Raw genomic sequence first — 25,469 nt, 5'->3', positions numbered from 1 at the left:
CAAGGTGGGGAAGACATTTGTGAAGAGGCCAAGAGTGTGAGGGCTGTTTAGAATAGTGGAGTTCTCAGGGTGGGGGACAAAACAGAAGGGCTGCAGCAGGGATCTTGGCAGAGCACAGGAAGGCTGTGTCAGGATCTCTAGGGTCAGGAGTAGGCTGGTGCTTATGGGACGTGCAGTGGGACAATAGGGTAGCTACTCCGGAATAACTACTGATGCCACTGGACTCTTCATTCATCAGGGGGAACGTGTGCCACACTGACAGATGTGCTGCGTTATTGTCCTGTTTGATCCTCATAACAGGTTCCCTTATCTTCATTTTACAACAACTGAAACTTGGAAAAGTTAATAATTTTCCTAAGGATCACATAGTCTAACAGTTCCAAACCCAGTTCTTGCTGACTGCCAATTTGTGCACTTGCTCTCCATGTATGGTCCTGTTCAGAGATAGCGTGGATACAGGGATACAGTGAGTGCATTCTCTCACTGTTGGTCAATGAGAATTGTTGAAAAGCCTGCTAGCACCTCCTGGTGGCAGTGACCATGTGCTAAGGTGAGAGTGAACACTTCCTAGCCAAGGCACCACTAAGTCACTTACTGATGTGCAGCAGCAAGAACATTTCCTTTATGGACAGTTGCACTTATCAAATACAGCCATGCACAGTCATTTGTATACCTATTGTAACTGCAAAGCAGTAGTTTAACGTTGGCATCTCCCTGCAGCATTCAGGGACTTTCAGATAGAGTGTGAAAGGAGAGTTAAATTCGTTGGATTGAGTCCCTTTTCCTATCCATGGGTAGACATCCCCTTCTCTGGAGCCATACCAGAGGCCAGCCCTTTCTCTTACAGAGGGGTGGGGAACATCACCAGGCCAGCGGGCCAGATAAGGTCTGCAGAATCATTTGGTCTGGCCTGCCAAGGCATTAGGGGTGAGTTCATTAAATGTTTGACCTAATATAGCAGGCTAATTTTTAAGTTGATAATTTTGTATAGTTCTTGAATGGTGTTATAAATATCCAAATGGCCCTTGGCAGAAAAAAGGTTCCCCACCGTCTTACATATGGGATGATACTCTTTCCCAGTTTCCTTTCATCTTTATGATGTCCCATTTCATTGGCTTTTTTCATTAGCATATACATTTGAATACCTCCCATTGATAAAAGAAGACTGAAAAGCTTTGGGATTCCACCCCCCGCACCCCTGCTATCTGGTTCCAATTCTTCCTTGTTGTTTCTTAAAGAAGATTTGCAAATTGCCAATTATAAAGTACAGTATAGGGAATGTAGTCATTAATATCATAATAACTATGTATGATTTCAGATGGGTACTAGACTTATTGGGGTGACCACTTGGTAAGTTACACAAATGTCTAATCACTATGTTGTACACCTGAAACGAGTATAATATTGTATGTTAACTATAACTGAAAAAATAATTGTTTTTTAAAGAATGGGTTCTCGAACCTCTTTCCTGCTACTCTTTTCCCAACCCACTGCCCCTTGGCTTCCACCTATCCTAGCCTTCCACCAAAGCTGCTCTTGTGACCCCTGAATGGAAGCAGGTACTAGTCTTATCAAGACGCCATGGGCCCTGGCCATTGTGGCTCATGGTGAGGGCGTGGTCCACACACCAAAGGATCATGGGTTCGATTCCCAGTTGGGGCACATACTGAGGTTGCGGGTTCGAACCCCAATGGGAAACAGCCAATTGATGGTTCTCCCTCTCCCTCTCTTCCTCTCCTACCCCTCTCCCTCCCTCCCCTCTCCTCCCCCTCTCCCTCCCTCTCCCCCTTCCCTTCTTCCCCCTCCCTCTCCTCTCTCTCCCTCTCCCTCTCTCCCTTCCCTCTCCCTTCTCCCCCCTTCCCTCTCCCCCTCTCTCCTCCCCCTTCTCCTTCCCTCTCTCCCTCTTCCTCTATTCCTGTTCCTCTCCCTCTCTTCCTGTTCCTCTCCCTCTCTCTCCCTCCCCTCCCCTCCCCCTCTCCCTCTTCCCTCCCCCTCTCCCTCTCCCCCTTTCCCTCCCCCTCCCCCTCTCCCTCTCCCTTTCCTCGCTCTTTGGATTCAATGAAAAAAATGTCCTTGGGTGAGGATTAAAAAAAGAAGAAAAGGCCCCATGGGCAGAACAAAGAATAATGAGAGATATAAGGCCTTATTGAAGGTGGCAGCCATTCTGAATTTCAACTATTGCTTTGCAGTTTGAGCTGTTTCTTCCATGAACATCTTTTTAAGCAGCAAGACTATTTATTTATTGATGCTAGTTGGTTCTTTTAAGTCATACTGTGTAGGGCAGGTATTTGATAGATAAATATTGGTATTCCAGAGATATCTTCTTAGTCACCTCTTTTCCCTTTTGGATTCTGACTCACTTGAGAAACAGATTCAGAAGTTAGATGGGCATCCAACCATGAATTTGCTTAATGGTGAAAGTTGGATTAGAGAACGTGGTTTAGATATTCTATTAGAAATTCCTGCCTTGGAATCTGCTTGTGGGAGTGGGTCTGCCAGCCACATGTAGCCCATCAGAGCTTGGCTTTTATCAGCTAGAGAAGGCATTGCTGGCTAATCTTGGTCTGTGAATTACACATCTCAGTGGCTCTCCAGGGCTTCTTTTTCAATGGCTGTGTAGTTCTCAGTAGAATTTCTGAAATCTACATGGCAGATTTTACAGGAGTGTGGTGGATATGAAGTAGACAGTGGCTTACTGGGCTGAATTTTTGTCCAGTTGAAAATTCCTAGGACTGTTTCTATTTGCATTTTTTAATAGCTAAATTGTACATCTGAAAGGCGCACATATTCATTAATGAGCCAAATCAGTGAAATCAGGTTATCAGTGTCCTTTCTGTTATCACGGGTCCAGTTTGTTTATTTCTCCATTTTACAGGTTGAATATAAGCTGGGATTCCAAGTAGACAACTTTGTGGCAATGGACATGCCCCAGGTCAACATTTCTGCTCAGGGGGAAGTTCCACGCACTTTATCAGGTGAGTCTCAAAGACAGTGTTTAACCTACTGATTACAACAGTGTCTCCCATATCCCAAAAAGAACAAGTTATATTCCACACTGCTGTGTAGTGCATCTTACTTGATAGGCATAAGATATATAAGTACTTTGAAAAGTAATTTTTATAAATATTGATGATTTGTACTGAGTTTTAAACCATTCCCTCTTTTCCATCGCCTCCAGAACTATCTGTGCTCAGCTCTTCCTTATCTCCTTTTCTGCCTTGCTGGCATTGGCCTCTGTATGAGTCCCCGTGTTTGGGTCTTGTTCCTCTGGGAGTAATTCCCACACCGTGTCCCCCGCCTCCATCAACTGAATGCATCCCAGACGCTCCAGCCAGCGTGCTGTAGGTTGACTGTCCCTGCCTGTCTGGCCTTGTTGCTGCACTTGCCCCAGTGTTCCAGCAGCTCCACATCCATGCAGTTCTCATATCCATGTCTTTTTGCATGTGCTGGTCTCTGTATTTGAAACCATCTTTTCCTCTTGTGAACTCCCATTCACATGTAATAGTCTACAAGTCTCAAAATCTGCACTGTTCTTTTCCTGCCTCCTCCTCTCCCTCCAATCGTTAACCCTTTCTTCTCTTCTTTCTTCCCCATAGAATCTTTATTTCACTATTTTTGAACAGATATACATTATCTTGTAATTCTTTGTTGTTGTTGTTGGTTGTTTTTCTCTCCCTCCTAGCCTGTGGCCACCCAAGGGCAGGTGCTGTCTTTTTCAATTCTCTGCCGTTGGCACCTAGCATAGCATCTGGCCTGGGATAGGCACTCAGGGCTTGTCTGAGTAAATGATTGAAGTGTCATATTTACAACAGTTTAATTACTTTTGGACCAGCCTTTTGAGAAAGGTTCCTGAAGATGTGAAATTTTAAGAAAATGGAAATTGTTTAAACCTGGAAGTATAAGCCACAGCGGTGTTGACGAAGTCTTCCTGCAGCCTTATTCACTGTTACATGTTCTTATTGATCTCAGAGAGGACGGGAGAGGGAGACAGAGAGAGAAACATCAGTGAGGAGGGAGAATCATTGATCAGCTGCCTCCTGCACGCCCCTCACCGGGGATCGAGCCCGCAACCCAGGCATGTGCCCTGACTGGGAATTGAACCGTGACCTCCTGGTTCATGGGTCGATGCTCAACCACTGAACCACACTGGCCAGGCCACACAGCTTTATATTTAATTTCTTCATTAAGAGCAGTACATATTGCATTCAGGTGGTGAATTCTTTCCTTTTTATCAAGTAATGTTTATTATTGTCGATGTGGCTGGTAAGGTGGCAGGGTTTGCTTTATGTTTCTGTAGCTTAACTATATCACAGTAAGAGAACACATGAGACATAGTGATTATCAGAATTTATTATCTTGCAACAAATACTAATATGAGCAAGAGTTGAAAATAATTTCTTGGTTAGTTCTTTAACACTAACTTTTACATCTGTAATAAATGAAATAATATCTTAAGCTGTGTAGTCTGAAGATAAGTCTTCGGAAAATTTCTGCTTAGAATTTTATGTAAATGTATTTTTAGTTTTATTAAAACAAAAATCAGATAATTTAAAGATATTTAATGGGCTTTAGTGTTGAGTTTTAGAAAATTAAAATAAACTTTCTTTTTTTTTTTTTTTTTAAACAGTGTTCCGGGTTGAGCTTTCCTGTACTGGCAAAGTAGATTCTGAGGTTATGATTCTAATGCAGCTCAACTTGACAGTAACCTCTTCAAAAAACTTTACAGTCTTAAATTTTAAACGAAGGAAAATGTGCTACAAAAGTAAGGAATTTGTTTACCAATTTATGTATTCTATATAGATTGTAAGAAGGTCAAAAATAGATTTTTTAGTGTTTTTTACAGATTTGTAACCAAATCTCGATTATAATTGTAAATGGGGAAAGAAAGAGCACTGCTGAATGAAATTCCCAGAAAATCGCCAGGTCATCTTATAGCCAGGAACCAGTCCCTGCTTTCTCAAATCTTTTGTCATAATTGCTAGGGAATTTTATATTAGGAATGTGAAGTAGTGCTGTAATAGTTGAAGACTTAAAGAAATCAGGTGATTCTGACAGGGGCCCTGAGTAAAGGAGTATTTACTGTATTTATCTTACAAAGTTACTACTATACAGAAGCATTGCCTGAGGTCAGATAGACCTGGGTTAGAATTATGGCTCTGCTCTTGGCAGAAGTTTGGGACAAATTACTTAATCCAAATCTCAGGGGTTTTTTAATCTGAAAATTGGGCATAATAACCTGTTTCAGAGGTGTGTTTTATTTGTTTTAGATCGAATCTAGCCTAAAGTTTAGAATACTATTTGTGGGTACTTAAATATTAGGTATTTTTGCTTTTGAATAATTTGTTACTCAAATTATTATGCTTACAATGTTCCAAGTACTTTACAGCATTAAACCCATTTATTTTATTTTATTTATTTTATTTTATTATTATTTTTAAAAAGTATATTATTGATTTCAGAGAGAGGAAGGGAGAGGGAGAGAGAGAGATAGAAACATCAATGCTGAGAGAGAATCATTGATTGGCTGCCTCCTGCGCGCCCCTTACTGGGGATATAACCTGCAACCCAGGTATGTGCCCTGACTGGGAATCGAACCATGTCCTCCTTGTTCATGGGTCGACACTAAGCCACTTGGCCACACCAGCTGGGCACAGAAACTCTTTTTCATTGAGCATCTATCTAAAGAACACTCTTTGGTTATTGATTTTTATAGTGATGATTATCAGAATTTATTATCTTGCAACAAATATCTTAGTTCAGGCAGTGTTCTGCTAAACATAAAACTATGTTAGAGAAAATTTAGAAAATGTAATTATAATATTTAAGGATTTTCACGGAAAATAATTTCTAAAGCATTTTCTTTCTCCTTTTTAATTCAGAACTTGAAGAAGTAAAAACTTCAGCATTGGACAAAAACACTAGCAGAACTATTTGTAAGTGTTTCTGTATTATCTTTCTCCTTCATTAGGGATGAAAAATGGTGATTGGAAATGAACATGATTACATGAAGCTTGGAGGCCTTGTGGTTTCCAGTTTGTCAAAAGATAAACACCATGCTGTTTAATTTGCTGTTTTGTATATTGGTATAGTCAGATGAAACTACTAGAATACTAAACATTTCCTGAAGTAAAATTCATATCCTGTATAATAAAAGCCTAATATGCTAAATGTTCAGTCGTCTGGTTGGCCGTTCAACCAATCAAAGCGTAATATGCTAATGATATGCTAAGGCCACTCAACCGTTCTCCATGATATGCACTGACCATGAGGGGGCAGATGCTCCAACTCGTAGGTTAGCTTGCTGCTGGGGTCCAGCTAATCTGGACGGACATGCCCTGGAGCCCTCCCGCAATCCCTCCCCAGCTGGCCAACCTTCCGCGTCCCTCCCTGGCCCCGAACGTGCACCAATGGGGTCCCTCAGCCTGGTCTGCACCTTCTTGCAATCCAGGACCCCTCGGGGGATGTCGGAGAGCTGGTTTTGGCCCGATCCCACAGGCCAGGCCAAGGGACCCCACTGGTGCACAAATTCGTGCACCAAGCCTCTAGTATTTCATAACAAGTGATCTAGAAAAACTATTAAGCAAGAATTCATATCACATTTCAAATGGTTGTAATTAAAGTGTGAACGTGAAATACGTGTAAGATCTTCATCTCTTGAGCAGGTTAGAAACTCTGATTTGTGACCTGGACCTAACCCTCAGCTAATTTCTTCCAGGTGAACGTGTCAGCTTAAAGACAGATGCCATGTTATTTAAACCTACAGAGCAGAAACTCAAAGTAGATTTTTGTTTTTATGGTAATGGTGTATTTAGATAGTAACTTCCGTTTTCCTTTTCTGACATGGACACATCATTGAGACACTCTCCCTGAGGTAGTTTTAATAGCAGTACCTTAAAAGGTTACTAGATTGTACTTGTGCAGTCAGGTCTGGAGGACCAAGAAGCCATTCTGTCTCTTTGCATTAATCTGTTCTGATTTCTCATTTGTGGACTTCAAGTTTAAGTTTTAGAAAGCAGTCTTTTCCCCAAGGGCTTGAAAGCTCTAACTTTTACCTTTTGTCCCAACTTATCCCCACACTTGACATCTCCACAAAGATGTGCACGAAGTATTCTTGGACAGAACAAAGCTCTGGATTCTCCTCCTCTGGCCTGCTTCCTCCTTGTCTTTGTAAAGGTGCCATTTTTCATCTGATTCTTTAAACCTTTTGCACTCGGATGTCGAGTGTGACTCGACACGGTTAGCATTAGAATAAAGGAATCGAGAAAAAAGCAAGCGAGTGCAAAGGGTTAAGCCAAAGCTTTGATTCCTCTTTTTCTTTCCACTTCAGTATAATCCACGAGCAAGGCCTGTTAATCTGCTTCCCAATCCATTCACTTCTCTCTCCACTCCACACTCTTGCTCCATCCACTGCTGTCTCTTTCTTGGACCTCTCACTCTCTCCCTGCATCTGCTCTGTTGCCCCCACAGCATTCTCTACACAGCGTGCAGTCAGTCGTCTTTGTTTTTTCTTCTACTGTGATAATGAGTGTCATTCTTTTGCTTAAACCTTGCAATGATTTCCCATCTCACTTGGGATAAAACCCAAATTCCTCAGGTTTTATTCAGTAGAATTACCATGTAAGTACTCATCAAAACTTACTTAAATCTCTAATCACGCCAGATCTGTTCTCCGTCTTCTACTCTGTTCCTCATTTTTCTGTGTCTCTTTCTCAGTTTGCTTCTGTGTGTGTGTGTCTCTGTCTTCTGAGTTATTTTCTCTATCGCTGAGGCTTCCTTTCTCTCTCTTTTTTGAATAATATAACTCTGAATATTATCTTACTTTATGAATAGTCTTATTTTTCTGCTTTTATCTTTAAAAACAGATAAGCAAAATAATTTGTTACTCTCAAAAGAGAAAAAGGTTAAATGCTTATTGTTGTTGTTTTTAAACATATGGGTTGCTGTGTTATATATTCCTTCTCCTGGGAGCAGTGTGGTTGGCTGATCTGCCTACTTCAGCATCACTGCTGAGGAAGTATGAGGATCTAGAGATCTGTGCTGTCCAATATGATAACTCCTAGCCACATGCAGTTATTTAACTTTAATTATAATGAAATAAAAGTAATTCTTCAGTTCCTCCGTTGCACTAGCTACATTTCAAGTGCTTAGTAGCCACAGGTGGCCAGTGGCTGCTGTGTTGGCCAGCTCACTTAGAACATTTCCATCACCATAGGTGGTTTATTATATGGAGCCACTGTGACCTGTATACTCATTAACCAAAAGTTCTATTTAAAACTCCTTTCTAAAAAGCTACAACAAAACATTTAAAAAATTTGTGTGAGCTTACATCAACACACTACCGGTAACTGATCTTATCAGAGAATGGACACATGAAACGAAAACCTTTTTTTTTTTTTTTTTTTACAAAGAACAGGATACTTATAGTGTATATTAGGTCACAAAGCAATTGGTGAATTTATTTAAAAAGCTTGATGTGCTTTTCATTTTTGTTTCAGATGATCCTGTACATGCAGCTCCCACCACTTCTACGCGTGTGTTTTATATCAGCGTAGGGGTTTGCTGTGCAGTAATATTTCTCGTAGCAATAATATTAGCTGTTTTGCACCTTCATAGTATGAAAAGGATTGAACTGGATGACAGGTATTGTACATACTTTGGGAAAGTAAAGAAATAAAAGCAATTATCTGCATTTGCCTGGGAGCCCACAGACACCCACGCATGCTGGTGTGCTGTGGTGCAAGGGAGGGAGGGAGGATGATCAAGTCCCTAAGCAAAGGAAAAATTACTGTCTCTGTGATTGCTGTCATTGTGTTTCTCTAATTTTTTTTTTTTAATTTGTGAAGTCAGAAATTACAGTTTATTAGTTGGTAGAGAAGTCGAGATCAAAATTTCTGCCTCATCCCCTTTGATATGATCCTACAGCAGACTCCTAGTACCTTTTAAAAATAGCCCTGTTACTTCCTCCTACTTTGTTCCTTCATCATTAGCCATTCATCCATCTATCCATCCATCCATCCATTAACATTTCTTTAAAAAAAATGTTTTTATTGATTTTAGAGAAAGAGATAGAGAAATAGAAACATTGGTGAGAGGGAAACATTAATCAGCTGCCTCCTGCACGTCCCCTACTGGAGATTGAGCCCACAACCTGGGCATGTGCCCTAACCCGGAATCAAACTGGCGACCTCTTGGTTCATGGGTCGACGCTCAACCACTGAGCCATACTGGCTGGGCCCCAGTAAACATTTGTTGAGAACCTGCTATAATTTAAACCATCGGTTCTCATCCTGGTTGCATGTTAGAATCATGGGTAAACTTTTAAAACATACCAGTCCTTGGGTCCCACCTTCCAGAGAATCTGACATAATTGGTCGGTGGTGTTCGGGCATCATTTTTTTTTTTTTCTTAAAGCTTCCTGGATGATTTTAACGTGTAGACTTTGAGATAAACTAGGTTATATATGCTAAGTGCTGGGAATAATAAAATTAATGATATACCCCTTAGCTTCAGGTATTTAATCTTTGACATGAACCCATAATTATGAAGTTTTATGAAGTTGATGATTATGGTATGTGTATTGTAGTGTGGGATACAAAAGGTGCTGGTCCTAGCCTGGGTGACTCAGAGATGACAAGGAAGACATTACAACCAGGATAGGGTAAAAGGTCAAGAAGGAGTGATAGACAGTTTTATTTTTCCAAGACACCATTCTTGTTTCCCGCCTCAGGGGTTCCCAGTTGCTGACTGAAGACGTCCCCAGCAGCATGGGTTGGCTGTCAAAGCTCTGCTTTATGCAGAGATGTATCTCCCATGCTCTTTGAACCTTTCTCCCTTTCTTTCCATGTTCTTTCCAGCTGCTCTAGTCAGGTGATTACTTGTCCCTCACTTTAGCCCTACACTCTGCCCTTCAGGACTTCTGTTCAAAGTTTCATTTTGTCCACAAGGCTCCCTACATTTCCACCAGTCCAAACTCTGTTCATTCTTCACATTTCAACTTTATTGCCACCTCTTTCGTGAAGTCTTTTCTAAGCCTCCCAACTACCCATTTTGCTCTCCTCTCTGTCTCTCTCCCCCTCCCTTTCTGTCTCTCTCTCTCTTTGGGGTAACAGTTACTATACCTTTTCCTCCCGAAATCGTTTTTCTGTGTACTTGTCTCTCCTACTAGAATGTAAGCTTTTTCCAATTAGAGAGCAGTGTGTGTTACTTACTGCTGAATCCCCAGTCCTAACGCAGTGTTGTTCATTCGTTGGGTAAGCACATTTGTGGCCCAAACAAAGCCCCAGGGGACAGGGAGCCTGGTTGAATTCAGTACCTGCCCTGAAGTTCTCTCTGTTCCCATTGTTTTTACTTTCTTTACCTGAGTCTGAGAAAAAAACGAGAAAGGAGATGCGAATGAAAAGAGAAATACATGGGTGATGTGTTTCAGAATATGTTTTGTATATATGGTCGTGTTGAAGTTAGAAGTTCGGTTTTATAGAGGAAGAAATGGTCTTTGGAAGCACCGAGGGAGAAATGAGGTGAGGGAACTGGTAGTGTTAGAGGGCATTGAAGAGCATGACACTTAGAGGTCAGTCTCGATGCACACATTCTCCTTGAGTGCTTGCCTGTGTGCCAGGGCTGGGAACCCACATAGGCCAGAGTTGTGCAGGCACTTCCCGATTCCTCGGGGTATATACCTCTGCCTGCGGAAATAATCTGCTACCACCCATGAATTGGGCCCAGTTCTCTCTAGCTTTCAGGTGAATGTTTCCAGACATTGCCTGAATAAAAGCAACTTACACTATCACCTGTTTTCAGAGCATAGCTTAGTAGTTAAGAGCTTGGCCTCTGGAGCCAGAGCATCTCTGAATTCTGTGTCCTGCTTACTAGCTTTCTGGCCTCAAGAATGTTATGTCGCCTCTTTATGTGTCCGTGTCCCTCATCTCTAACGTGGAGACAATAGTGGCACATACTGGGGATGTTGTGAACTTACATACAGTAAGGGCCATTATTACAATTTTGTTTTCAGAAAGGTTCAGTGTGTTAGTAGTGATGGACTAATTTCTTCCGCCTTTTTTCTGTTCTGTTAGCCACTGTTTATTATGTGCCTGGCAAGCTAACTGTGGTGACTAGAAAGTTCCCATCAGTAGTCCAACAGCATTTAAGAGACACATTCTTCCCTCTGCACAGGGCCCACTGAGATCTCAGTGGCTGCCGTTGTATTGAGTGTTTTCTGTTTACTAGCACTGTACAAGCACTTTACATGTATTATCTGATTTGACACTCACATCACCTATTGGTGTGAAATTGTCCTCATTTTAAAGATGAACAAACAGGCTCAAAGAGATTAACTTTTCCAGGATAGCAGTGCTAGCACCAGGGCAGAGCAGCAGGAGACATTATTGCAGTAGCTCAGTATTATAATTGTACAAAGCATTTGTTGCGTGCCAGGCACTGTTACACATGCTTGACCCCCGTAACCTCCCCTAGTCCCCTAAACCGCAGCCCTGTGCGGTTTGATGGGGACCCGTGGCTCCATGGAATTCCTGGGACAGGGATGATGGAGAGAGTTCCTCGATTCCAGGCATTCAGGAGCCGAGTCCTGCTGTACACAGAGTTTCTTTAGAGGCAGAGAATAAACTCCCTGGGCTTGCTCCTGCCAGGGTCACTGGGTCCCATGTGTGTAGCTGTCCCTGTCCTGACACCATAAGGTGATCTTTCCGTCTCAGTGTTATGCTCGGTGAGACTGTCCTGAGAGGCAGAGCTTCTCACCACATTCACTCCGGGGCTCTCCCCCAGTGTGATGCTCTGCACCTGTCCACACTGTGGTCTTCCCCTGTTAGTTCATGACTGCAGGGAAGTTCGTTCCTCTTTTGTGGGGTACTTGAACTTGCTATTTCGCAATATCTTCATTTTCCATTATCTCCACTACCCCACCACCCTCACCATTACTAGTGACGAGGTCACCTATATTTCTTTTTGTTTCTATATCTAGTGCCTAACAGGTCTCAGCCGAAGGAATGTCGGATGAAAAATTTGTTGATTGAAGAATGAGTAGAGAGAGGCAAAAACCACTTTTTATACCAGGGGTGGGGAACCTTTTTTCTGCCAAAGGCTATTTGGATATTTCATAACATCATTCATGGGCCATGCAAAATTATCAACTTGAAAATTAGCCTGCTATATTTGGTCAAGCATTTAATTACTCACCCCTAATGCCTTGGCAGCACTGAGAGAGAAGTGAGGTAACGGGAACGAGGCAGGGCCAGACCAAATGATTTCTTGGGCCTTATACTGTCGCCCACGTCCTGGACGTTCCCAACCTCTGCATTAAACCAATAATTTTTTGCCTCTTTCAGTATATGTCACCAACTCATGTCAGAAGCAACTGTTCTGTCTTTTTGTTACAAGGAAGTGTGGTTTTCTCTGCTCAGTGATGGAGTCAGTCGTTGTTCACTGAGCTGTCACTGAGGCCTGCAGTGCCGCTGGGCCTGCAGTGCCAGGCGCTGGCTTCAGTGCTGGGGAGGAAGAAGTGAACAAGCACACGCTCTCCCAACCGCAGGGCCTGATAGCGGCCTGAGCAAGGCAGACAGTGAAGAAGAAATCCCTGCTGTCCAGCTTCATGAGGGGGGTCTTTGCATGTTATGTCCACTGCCGGGTCCCCAGCACAGCATCTGGCATGTAGTAGACACTTAACAAGTGTTTGTGGAATGAATAAATAAAGTTACAGAGAAACACAAATTGTAACAAGTGCTGTGAAGGAAAATGATGCTCTTTGCCCTAACTCCTAACTTCAACTCTGAAGCAGAGTTAATATCCCCATAACTAATCTTACTTCCTTATGAAAATCAAATTAGGTAATTTATTTATTCTGGTTTTAAACTATTAAGTGCTAGAAAACGTACACTTTTATCCCATTTTTTACCTCATGTGATACAGCTACCGTATATAGATTACGGGTTTAATAGTTACCAGGGGTGGATCCCCAACTGCTGCCCGCTTCTTTTTTAACAGTAAGTCTGGGGTTTAAAGGTTTGTTTAACCACTTAGCATAGTGCTTTACTCATTGTAGGGGCTCACTAAATATCTGTTGAACAAACAAAAAATTGGCATGGACATACTCATAACATCTTGGTATGCCCACAGTATTTTCAAGGATTCTAAATTGGTACAAGAGTGCCACCTACTGGAGATAGTAAATAATTTGGGGTCTGAGCATTCTCCCACTAGTGTATGTTGGTTGCAAGGGAATATTTAACTAGTGTTTTCATATATGTTATACAACTTGAGCCTCAAGAAATCCTGGGTGTAGGTTTTTCTTTATTCCATTTTGTGGGAAATAAATTGAAGTTCCTTATTTACCCCCTTTGGGGGGATGGGGATGCTTCTTTTCCCTCCTTGTTATTGAATCCTGGACTTTTTTTTTTTTAATATATTTTATTGATTTTTTACAGAGAGGGAGGGAGAGGATAGAGAGTCAGAAACATCGATGAGAGAGAAACATCGATCAGCTGCCTCCTGCACACTCCCTACTGGGTATGTGCCCGCAACCAAGGTACATGCCCTTGACCGGAATCGAACCTGGGACCCTTGAGTCTGCAGGCCGACGCTCTATCCACTGAGCCAAACTGGTTAGGGCGAATCCTGGACTTTTAACAACTTTGTTTTCTAGGGTGATCTTTGAGTAGCACTCCAAAAACGGGTGCCTTGTGCTTCCTTGTCATTCTAAGGCTTGGGATGCGTAATATTAGTAATAACAAAAATAATTGATAATAATAATAATTTGTAAATGCTCTGTTATTCCATCATCTGTATGCCATTTGATTTTGGGCCATCATTAAAAGAGACCTCTCTTTCTGATTCCTTTTCTTAAAAACAATCTAATTGAATGGCATGGGCTCTTTTCGTAAGAGGTGATTCATAGTTCCGTAACGTATTGTTTATCATGGTATGAGGTTCAGGACAGCTACTATCTGTGGTGTCTTAGGACTGGCACCTACATTTCTGTATGACTTTGATAGGTGAACCTGCTTAATGATTGTGGAAGTAGAAGGGAAAGAAAACATTTAGCTTTGTATTATGAGGTAGTTAAATTTTTCAATATGAAACATTTGTGATGGAGATCCATGCATTATTGCCATCTCCATCAGGACTTTAAATTAGTTATAATGTCTACATGCTTTTTGTGTGTATGGAGAAAGGTAATTTCTCATTGAAGCTGACTTGCCAAATATTTCTCTTAATTATTTGCAGCATCAGTGCCAGCAGCAGTTCCCAAGGGCTGTCTCAGCCATCTACCCAGACGACTCAGTATCTGAGAGCCGACACACCCAACAATGCAACTCCTATCACCAGTAAGAGTTAATTTAATTCTAAAGTTGATTTACTAAAGTTGTCCGTGGTCTGTCTGTCAGTGGTCCTGTGTGGTTAGTTACTTATAGGACATGTTTACCATACTACATACATAGTGTCTGATTGCAGAATTAGGCCTGATCCTCAACTTTTGCTTTCTAGAACATTGAATGAAACATTCTGCAATTGGAGTGTGAAAAATAAAATTTAAGTTTAATTGCTATATTTAGTTTCGTGGAGATTTCCATAGATTAAGTATATTAAAGAGGTATAAAATCACTCCTATAGAAATTCAGAAGGAAGGTTTTCAGGTATTTAGGTAGTATAAGCCATTGAACTGCATGAAGACAGAGATTTGGATTTTAATACATTGTTTGATGGTCTTATGGGCTATGGTAAGGACTTGACATTGTTTCCTAATCTAGATAGGACACTAGCTGCTATTAGAATTGAGAGCTCGAGATCTGATTTCCTGTTTTTTGAATAAGGGTTTTGTTTTGTTTTGTTAAAGTTCACCTGAGGATATTTTTAGAGAGAATGGTGGGGGAGGGAGGGGAAAAAACATTGATGTGAGAGAAGAAACATCAATTGGTTGCCCCACACACACATCCCAACTAGGTCCAGGTATTGAACCTGCAACACAGGTATATGCCCTTGACCAGGAATTGATCCCATGACCAAACAGTGTGTGGGCCAATGTTCTAACCACATAGCAACACTGGCCAGGGCTTGAACAGGGTTTTGATAAAAGTTTTTATACTGGAACATGCAGATGGGAAATTATCATTCATAGAGTATAAGGTAGACAAAGAGGAATCAATCGCCATACAAATAAGGAACAAGGTAACATCAAGATAGACACTAGGTCACAAGTCAGGGCTCCACTCATTGGTGCTGTTGATGAATTAGCTTCTTGTAGGTATTAACTGTTACCTTCCTTGGGCTAGCATTTTTCTTTAGTAAACTAATACTAAGAATATCTGTTCATCACCCACTACCCTATTGTGGTCTTTCAATACCATTTCCCAATAAAAAGAACTGGAATTGTTTGGCGAAATGCATGGTTCCAGGATTGAATCAGGAACTGACCAGATAAACCAGTTGCTGAGCCAAAAATCATGGGAGCTGCGAAAGACTTGAAGAGCTCCCAAAATGGGCCCATTTGAACATCTAAACCGATGATGACTGCAGTGGACTTTAACATAAACTGTATAAATCCACGAGTTCATAATGATACCTTTTTAAAAAAATTGATCATTCTCAGGTAACTAAGGTACCAACAATACCTTACTCTGACAACTGGCTCCATGAACTGTATTTCTGAGTAACCAGATAGTGCTGGTTCATGAGGCAAAATGTTTCCTCACAGAAGACTCTCAGCTGATAAATATGGAAGGAATCATAGAATTAGAAATTATATTTGTAATCCCAATAAAATGTTTGATTCAGGGAAAGATCATCAATATTTAAAACCCTGTGAACAAAGGGAAATGGGCACTTAACCATTTGAGGGATCAGATTGTCACACCTGAACCCACTCATGAATCTAGCATCATGAAAAGTAGGACAAGTAGATATTTTGCACTCAAATTTGTGAAGCACCGGCCCTGGGCTTTTCCTGTTTCTCCTCCCACCCTCAAGAGTTAACCTGGACCTAACCAGATCTAATCAAGGCTATAGAACTGATTTATAATTTATAAAATATACAGAAGTTAAATGATATTCGAAAAAGCAGGTGCCAGATATTCTCTGGAATAACTGACCGGGTTTCTTTAATAAGATAGTGGCAAGAAAAAAAAAAGGGGGGGGGGGGACTGGTGGTTAAGGGGGCTCTCTAGATGAAAATAAATTTAAAAGAAATCTTAATAGTAATTGCCATCACCACCAACAAAAGAAAAAAATATATGCTCCTCAGGAAATATGATGATCGATGTGCAAGTAGTCCAGACTATTCAGCATAAACAAAACATTGCTTTTACTAGTAATGTTCACATGTCAGGCTTTGCTCTTGGGAGTCAATTTGTGATTGTGGATATAACCTTAAAGAGGCAGATAATTATTGTATAAGCTGAAAGCAAAATACTTTTTAAAAAAGTTAATGGGAATACATTTATTTATTAAAATACTTTTTTAGTTACCATCAATAAAAAATTTCCTTATTTCTGTGGATATAACCTTAAGTAGATAGATAATTTATTTATTATAGGTGATAAGACGAATACTTTAAAAAAAAACTCAATGGAAATGCATTTGTTTATAAATTTAAAAAAGAAAAGAAAAAGGAGCAGAAAAAAATATTTGAAGACATAATGGCCAAGAATTTTCCAAAATAACAAAACACAACAGACCACAGGTCCAAGAAACTCAGAGAACTCTAGGCCGGATTAAACAGATACGGATACTCACATTATACTCACACTTAGGCATGTCTTGGTCAAGCTGCTGATAGTGCCATCGGGTTGTCAGGCTAATCCATCCATTATGAAGCTCCCCAATGCCTTGCATGTCGTTCTTCAGGCAGCCATTGATGACCACTGTCTAGGTCCACTAATATTTCTGGGATTTTTTCCCCCAGTCTCTCCCAAAGCAAATAAACCATTGGAGATACCATTCCAATTTTCCCTTGCTAACACTGGATCTTCCTTTTATTCTAACTTTGGCCGGGGGCGGGCGGGGGGGGGGGGGCGGGGAGACATGAGAATTTTAATTTATAGCTAGAATTTTTTTTTTCTGTCATGTTAAAAAATGAGTGAGTTAAGGGAACTGAAAAACAAATATGAATCTCACAACGGTAGGACTAGGCTCTGTGGATATCAGAATGATTTAATTGAGTACACATTTTGTTAGACATTTTTACATCTCTTCCTTTGAAAAGTTCTTTTGTTAGGAGACTATATTAGAAAATCTTTTGGGAAGCAAACAGTCCATAAGATGGATTAAATTGAATTCCATGAATCAAAGCTTGTTTCATTTGGCTGAAAGGCAATTGAAGTGGCAGTAATGGTAATATTATTTTTAGTGTTTCTTATTTTAATTCTTCATTTTAAGATTTTGGGTAGGTGGAAAAGTTTTTCTTTAAAATAATTTCCCCTGTTCATGTGTGTGCACATTCATTCATTCCTGTGACTTGAGTCCTGAGGTCCTAACCAGCCTAGTTGACCATGATGCCATACTTAGGGTATTTATATTTCTTGGTTTGGCTTTGTTGGCTCCTCAGGTTATCCTACCCTGCGAATAGAGAAAAACGACCTAAGAAGTGTCACTCTTTTGGAGGCCAAAGCTAAGGTGAAGGATATAGCAATCTCCAGGGAGAGGATAACTCTAAAAGATGTACTCCAAGAAGGTATTTATTATCTCAAAATCAGGTTTTCACAGAAGATTTAATGTTAGCACTAACAAATTTTTTGTTTCAGATTTTAAGAATTTGATTTTATGTCTAAGGATAGAAAGCAGTGCATAATTTATTTCCTTTATAAAATTGATTTTATTTTCCCCTTCTTTAGATCTTTAATTCAACTTAGTACGGCTTTGGTGTAATTCTTGATTTTCAAGTATATTGAAGCACTTGTATTAGTGCTTGTTCCCTTTAAAGTATATTTTCTTTCTGTTTAGTTCTTGTTTAAAGATGATCACAACCTAGCAGGCCTCTTTGAAATATTCTAAGTAATTTTCTCTGTGGCATATAGTGTGGGGTCCCAGCAGAAGGAGCGTGCATGGGCTTTGGAGTTACACCCAACTTCCAGTTCCATTCCTACAACCTTGGAGAAATCACTTCATATATTCTGTGTCCAATTTTCTCTTCTGTAGATTTGGACTACCCGGTCTACTCTTAGGCTAGTTACAATGAAATGATGCACATTAAATGAACTAACACATTTAAGTGTTTGATAGATATTAGTACCCTTTCCTTCCCCACTTATTGGTCCTTGCTTTGAGTTTTAGAATATTGATTGGAGAGATGCTGAAAGAAGAGGACAGAAGTTAATAATAAATACTTTTTGAGCTCTTCAAGTTGTTAAATACAGAGTTACACTCTCCCCACCCCACCCCATAATTTGGTTAGGAATGTTTTGGATACATGAGTCATTTGAATTTATCTGTTGGTTGGGATGCAATAGGTCAATCACAGTTAATTGGGGATCTTGAACTGTCCCCAATGGCAAATAGTAATTAACAGAAGCAGATTTTTTGTGTCTGTTTTTGAATGCGTGAGAATAGTCCATTTCTCTCCTTTGTCATTGTGTTGAGGCTAAGCCCAGAAATTCAGATGCCTCTGTGGATACCCCGCTCCTGAGCTTCAGTGCTCCTGGCTGTATCACTGGTTTATTTAGGATAATTCAGAAAGAATTCTCATGTATTTGTGAGATCTGGTATTTCTGAAAGCAAATTATTTCTTTTAAAAAATATATATTTTTATTTATTTCAGAGAGAAAGGGAGAGGGAGAGGTAGAAACATCAATGATGAAAGAGAATCACTAATTGGCTGCCTCCTGCATGCCCCCGTACTGGGGATCGAGCCCACAACCTGGGCATGTGCCCTTGACCTGGAATCGAACCTAGGACCCTTCAGTCTGCAGGTCGATGCTCTATCCACTGAGCCAAACCAGCTAGGGCGAAAGCAAATTATTTCATAGTAACAAAGAACTTCTAACAGTCATTAAAAAAACAAAGATTTGGGTCTTCTCACTCCAGGGCTATAGTAATGTTGTTGATCACATATACCCTTGTTATGTTTAAGTTATATTGTGCCAGAAAGTTTTGTACTTATAATTTTATGAAGGTTATTTTATGATCTCTTTCATTTCTTTCCCGTTTAGGTACTTTTGGGCGTATTTTCCATGGGATTTTAATAGATGAAAAAGATCCAAATAAAGAAAAGCAAGCATTTGTAAAAACAGTTAAAGGTAGGAATTTTTTCCATACTATTTCCATAATGCTTTCCTGTCTAAGGTGGCTTATGCCAGCTAAATTCTGCCTTAAATTCTCAGTGTGTGCCAGACCTTTATAAATCAGTCCATGTAAATTTAGCTCATATGAGACTATTAAAGGGTTTTGGGTAGTTCTCATTAAGGTATAGAAAATAGAAGTCTAATAAATTAAGACCTTAAACATTTATTAGATATTACTCAGGCTTTTAGTTAAACTGCATCCACTTGACTTCATTATTGCTACATATAATATTGTAGTTTTCCTAAGTTAAAAGTCTTTGGTTTTCACCCTTAAAAAAACACATTGTTAAAGGGGGTGAGGGGGAGTAGAAGAGAGCATAGGGGGGATAAATGTTGACAGGCTTTGACTTGGGGTGCTGAATACATTGTACAATATACAGATGATATGTTACAGAATTATACACTTGAAACTTACATCATTTTATTAACCAGTGTCACCCCAATAAATTCAATTAGAAAAACATTGTTAATAATTTTCCCTCCTCTCTCTCCACCTGCCCAGTACTGAACACTATAAAGAAAAAAGATGGGCCCTGGCTCAGTTGGTTGGAGCATCGTCCCGTGCGCCAAGGGGTTGTAGGTTTGATTCAATTCCCAGTCAGAGCACATACAGCAGGCAACCCATTAATGTTTCTCTCTCTCTCTCTCTCTTTCCTTTCCTCTCTTTCTAGAATCAATAGAAATATATCCTCAGGTAAGGATTTTTTTTAAAAAAAGGGTGACCCATTGTACCTTATGTGAATTTCCTTCCTCCTGCCCCTGCCTTTGCTACATAATGCTGCAGAAAATATCCATATCCATGTGGCCATGTGTGGGTATGTCTTGGTATAGTTTTGCGTGTATAGCCATAGTTGGACTTGGCTGCCCCAAGAGATACTACATTTAAAATTTTGAAAGATATTGCCAGATTGTTTTCTAAAAGGTGTACTGTAATACTAGTTTATATTTTCATGAATATATTAACCACTTGGAGAAATGTGATACCTACTTTTTCAATTATTGATTTTTATCAAAATTTTAAAAGATTTTTTTTTAATTGAAATTTTTAGAGAGAGAGGAAGGAAGAGGGAGTGAGAGAAATATCGATGTGAGAGTGAAACATTGATCATGCAGCTGCCTCCTGCACGAACCCGACCAGGGATCAAGCCCAAGACCTGGGCATGTGCCCTGACTGGGAACCGAACTGGCCACTCCTCAGTGCATGGAATGGTGCCCAATCAACTGAGCCACACTGCTAGGGCATGATTTACATAAATATTTTAATTAGAGGTTTCCTAACAAAATATATTAGAATATTATTTATATATGGCTTATTTCCTAATATTAATAAATTAAATACTAGTAAGACTTTAAAAATTAGAATTTTAATTATTTATAATTGATGTTTCTAAGAGCTTAAATAATTCTTATTATTTAAGAGAAAGAAAATGTAATTTATAAGGTGCTTAATGTCTGACACTGATATAGATTGAGATGACAAGATACTAATTTTGAAAAAACAAATTTAGCATTTTGAATGCAGAAATTGAGGGAAAAATTCAATTCAATTTTATGAATAGGAGGTGACAACTTTATGAATTTTACAAAGTTGGTTTGAGAGAACTTGTTTCTAAATTTACTTAAAGGGATTCATGGAAAGCATGTTTATTGTTTCTAAAAAGTTGGGTTGTACTCATCTAACAATAATTCTTTGGGATTTGAATTTGATTCTTTGAATTTAGCAAAATTGCTTGTTTAAAGGTGGTACAAATACACACACTTTTTATCTTTTCTAAGTAGATGGTTTAACTCACTATATTGTTCAGTGTTTATATTATTCACCTACTTTTTCTAGCCCCAAAATAATTTTAAAGGTTAACATTTAAATCAGGTCCCACCAGATTTTCTGCCTAGTTTTTTGTTGTTGTTGTTTTTTTGAAGGGGTAGTGTCTTTATTGATTAAGGTATTACATATGTGTCCTTATCCCCCCATTCCTGCCTAGTTTTGAGGAATAGTGTACATAGTACTCTTCGTAAATAGAAACTTTGAACTCTAAATTTAATAACCACTGCCTTTGGTTACACTTTCCCCATATTTTAAGGAAACATTTCCCCTTAATTATAATATTTCTTTTGGGCTTTATAAATATTCTTTGGACAGTTTAGACTGGGCTGTTATTAATTTGTTCTGAATGAATCTCGAATTAACAAAAGAGATTTCTGTACAGAATTGGGTTGATATAGGATTGGAAGGGGAGAAAGAAGGAAATAATAGTGATAAGAAAACACAATGTGGATACTGGGACTGTTTCACAAGATAAGATTTCTCTTTCCGTATGCACTTGAATTGGAGTCACTTGCTTGGTTCTACGCCTAACCAGTGTAATGACAATGTTCTTTTTGAGCCAGGCGGAAACAAGAGAAAGCACATTGAGTCCTCAGTCAATATATGGTCATGATTTGCCTGGAAACAAAGAGGAAGTGCTTTGACCACAGCCCTTGCCTCCAAATTGTTAGAGAACTTCACATGATTTTCTCTGTGATTTATTTTTTTACAATGTTATGTTTATTTCTTAATTAAGCCTATATGTAACTGAAAGTACTTTCACAAATCGGTATACTTTGTTACATGCTACACAATTAAAAGTGCAGCGTAAATGCAAAAATATATGTTTTGAAATGATCATTGACATTTACCGTAGGATAAACTTTGTTTATTTATTTATTTATTTATTTATTTTTATTGAGGTATTATATGTGTACATATCTTACCATTACCCCCCCCCCACACCCATACATGCCCTCGCCCCCCAGAGTTTTGCGTCCATTGTTTATGCTTATATGCATGCATACAAGTCCTTCGTTTGATTTCATATCTTCCCCACCTCACCCTAACTTTCCCCCTATAATTTGAAAGTCTGTTTGATGCTTTACTGTCTCTGTATCTATCTTTTTGTTCATCACTTTATAATGTTCTTTACTATCCATAAATGAGTGAGATCATGTGGTATTTTTCTTTCATTGACTGGCTTATTTCACTTAGCATAATGTTCTCCAATTCCATCCAGGTTGCTGCAAATGATGAGAATTCCTTCTTTTTTATGGCAGCATAGTATTTCATTGTGTAGATGTACCACAGTTTTCTGATCCAGTCATCTGCTGATGGGCACCTAGGCTGTTTCCAAATCTTAGCTATTGTAAATTGTGCTGCTATGAACATAGTGGTGCATATATCCTTTCTGATTGGTGTTTCTAGTTTCTTCGGATATATTCCCAGGAGTGGGATTACTGGGTCAAATGGGAGTTCCATTTTCAGTTTTTTGAGGAAACTCCATACTGTTCTCCACAGTGGCTGCACCAGTCTGCATTCCCACCAGCAGTGCACGAGGGTTCCTTTTTCTCCGCATGTAGGATAAACTTTGGCTTTAAAAATTCATAGTTTTGCACAGACACTTAATAGATATTCCAATATAAGTTTCTAGAGATTAAAGTTAGGAATCTGAATATTTTACACAGGATTGCAAAATTGAATTTAATAAAATAAATGAATTAATTTGAGGGTTTTTTTATGTTAAGTTCTTATATAATAGCTAATCTTTTGTAACTTGTGAATGTGTTTTTTTTTATATCATTTTGTTCTCTCGTAGTTTTTACAATGTGCATTATTTTATGGTATTCTTTTCAAGTGTATACATCTTGAAAATAGATCTTTCAGTATTTAAAATTAAAAGATTAGGACTAGACTGGAAAAGGGATCCAGGAAAATTATTTTTTCTTAATAAGTGGGTAAAATTATTTTCTCTCCAATTCAGTAGTTTCTTAGATCATCATCCAGTCCAGGTATCTCTTACTTAATAGAACATGTTTATACCAAAGTTAAGAACTGGAAAAATATTATGCATAAAATGACATATCCTGAAATTACCTTTTGTTCTATTTGGGTCTCTGTACCAGTTAATGGGAAAGTGGTATATGCTTACCAACTGGTGTGGACCTCCAATGATTACTAGTTTTTGATCCTAAAAACATCCTGCAAGCCCCCAAATAGTCTGGCTATAATTTTGTTAAAAATTATTTAGATTACAGAAAGATTAATAATAAGACACATCCTGTCATTTACTGAGCGATCCTAAATGTTTAGCAGTTTTCAGACAACTAGAGTTTATTTCACTGGACATTGGTGTGGATCACCGTTTCCAAAGAAGTACCAAGCGTTCCACATCCTTGGCTTTTTGTCCACGTATTTGACATTCCGACAGAAGTCTTAACTAAGTGAAGTTTCCTGGAAAGGGGACACTAATAACAAGTCGTGGGAGAGGGAAGTAAATGAAACATCTGTTAGAGTTGGAAGGAAATGAAATTCGCAATTTATCAGCTTTAAGGAGTGAATGTGACATGTAATCCAAGTGCCTGCGCTCAGTGGTCCAGATTTCACTGTTGGTTCTGCATTTGACTAGGTAGGGCTGGGATGTGGATCTTGACTTTGCCAATCTTTATATCTTCTCCTCCCTCTAATGCTGCATTGGTCAGAAGCTTTATAAATTACTATTACTATTTTTACTGTTGACAGTAAAAACTATTTTTATGGTTTCTTTGGAAGTGTTTTTGTTTTTTTTTTTTGTTTTTTTTTTTTTTTTTTTTTTTTTTTTTTTTTTAATTTCTTTATTGATTAAGGTGTCACATATTTGTCCTCATCCCCCCATTCCCATCCCACCCCTCTCCCCACGCATGCCCCAATCCCCTGTTGAACTTAACCGTTGGATAGGCTTATATGCATGCATACAGGTCCTTTGGTTGAACTCTCCCCCTCCCCCCCACCCTCCCCCTACCCTCCCCTATCCTCCCTCTGAGGCCCGACAGTCCGATCGATGCCTCCTTGCTTCTGGTTCTGTTCTTGTTCCTCAGTCTATGTTGTTCATCATTTCCCCTAGATGAGCGAGATCATATGTCACTAGATATATACTAATAAGAACTGAATGTGAGATGAGCAATAATAGTTATGCTGACAGGCAAATGAATCAATCTGTAGCGAGCTTCCCCCTGGACCAACAGTTCTTTTGAGACCCAATTTCAATGTCCAGTAGTTCCTTATGTGTACATGTCAGCACTGACCCCTCAGCTCTGGATGGTGGACAAATGGTGGTAATGGAGGTCCGACTCCCTCTGGTTTGGTCTCGGCCGAACCCAGGGGCACGGCGTCACCCGGACTAAGGGGCACGTGGCCTCACCCATACCCAAGGGGCGCGTGGTCTCACCCGGGCCTGGGACCCAGCCTCACCCGGATGGATCCAGGGGCGCACGGCCTCACCCGGACCCAGAATCTGGCTTCACCCGTACCCAGGGACGCTTGGCCTCTCCCAGACCCAGGGCCACTTGGGCTCACCCGGGCCTAGGTGCACGAGGCCTCACCCAGATCCAGGGACACATGGTCTCACCCGGACCCAGGGACGCTTGGCCTCTCCCAGACCCAGGGCCACTTGGGCTCACCCGGGCCTAGGTGCACGAGGCCTCACCCGGATCCAGGGACACATGGTCTCACCCGGACCCAGGGACGCTTGGCCTCTCCCAGACCCAGGGCCACTTGGGCTCACCCGGGCCTAGGTGCACGAGGCCTCACCCGGATCCAGGGACACATGGTCTCACCCGGACCCAGGGAAGCTTGGCCTCTCCCAGACCCAGGGCCACTTGGGCTCACCCGGGCCTAGGTGCACGAGGCCTCACCCGGATCCAGGGACACATGGTCTCACCCGGACCCAGGGACGCTTGGCCTCTCCCAGACCCAGGGCCACTTGGGCTCACCCGGGCCTAGGTGCACGAGGCCTCACCCGGATCCAGGGACACATGGTCTCACCCGGACCCAGGGACGCTTGGCCTCTCCCAGACCCAGGGCCACTTGGGCTCACCCGGGCCTAGGTGCACGAGGCCTCACCCGGATCCAGGGACACATGGTCTCACCCGGACCCAGGGAAGCTTGGCCTCTCCCAGACCCAGGGCCACTTGGGCTCACCCGGGCCTAGGTGCACGAGGCTTCACCCGGATCCAGGGACACATGGTCTCACCCGGACCCAGGGACGCTTGGCCTCTCCCAGACCCAGGGCCACTTGGGCTCACCCGGGCCTAGGTGCACGAGGCCTCACCCAGATCCAGGGACACATGGTCTCACCCGGACCCAGGGACGCTTGGCCTCTCCCAGACCCAGGGCCACTTGGG

General features: G+C 40.6%; 1 protein-coding gene across 3 annotated transcripts in view; it reads left to right on the top strand.

The window, feature by feature from the left end:
* RYK (receptor like tyrosine kinase) overlaps positions 1-25,469 on the top strand; it is a 91,584-nt gene that overhangs the window by 35,636 nt on the left and 30,479 nt on the right. The window contains exons 3-9 of one of the 3 annotated variants that reach the window (XM_054729881.1): positions 2,876-2,975; positions 4,628-4,762; positions 5,880-5,933; positions 8,496-8,640; positions 14,233-14,333; positions 17,549-17,674; positions 19,149-19,235. In XM_054729881.1, the coding sequence (XP_054585856.1) occupies positions 2,876-2,975; positions 4,628-4,762; positions 5,880-5,933; positions 8,496-8,640; positions 14,233-14,333; positions 17,549-17,674; positions 19,149-19,235 (748 nt within the window). Of the gene's footprint in view, positions 1-2,875; positions 2,976-4,627; positions 4,763-5,879; positions 5,934-8,495; positions 8,641-14,232; positions 14,335-17,540; positions 17,675-19,148; positions 19,236-25,469 lie in introns of all 3 variants that reach the window. The other 2 variants (XM_054729879.1, XM_054729882.1) reach the window with 2 other exon arrangements.

This window comes from Eptesicus fuscus, chromosome 18 (assembly GCF_027574615.1).
Source record: "Eptesicus fuscus isolate TK198812 chromosome 18, DD_ASM_mEF_20220401, whole genome shotgun sequence".
NCBI classification, from domain to species: Eukaryota; Metazoa; Chordata; class Mammalia; order Chiroptera; family Vespertilionidae; genus Eptesicus; species Eptesicus fuscus.
This window is presented reverse-complemented; position numbering and strand designations above follow the sequence as displayed.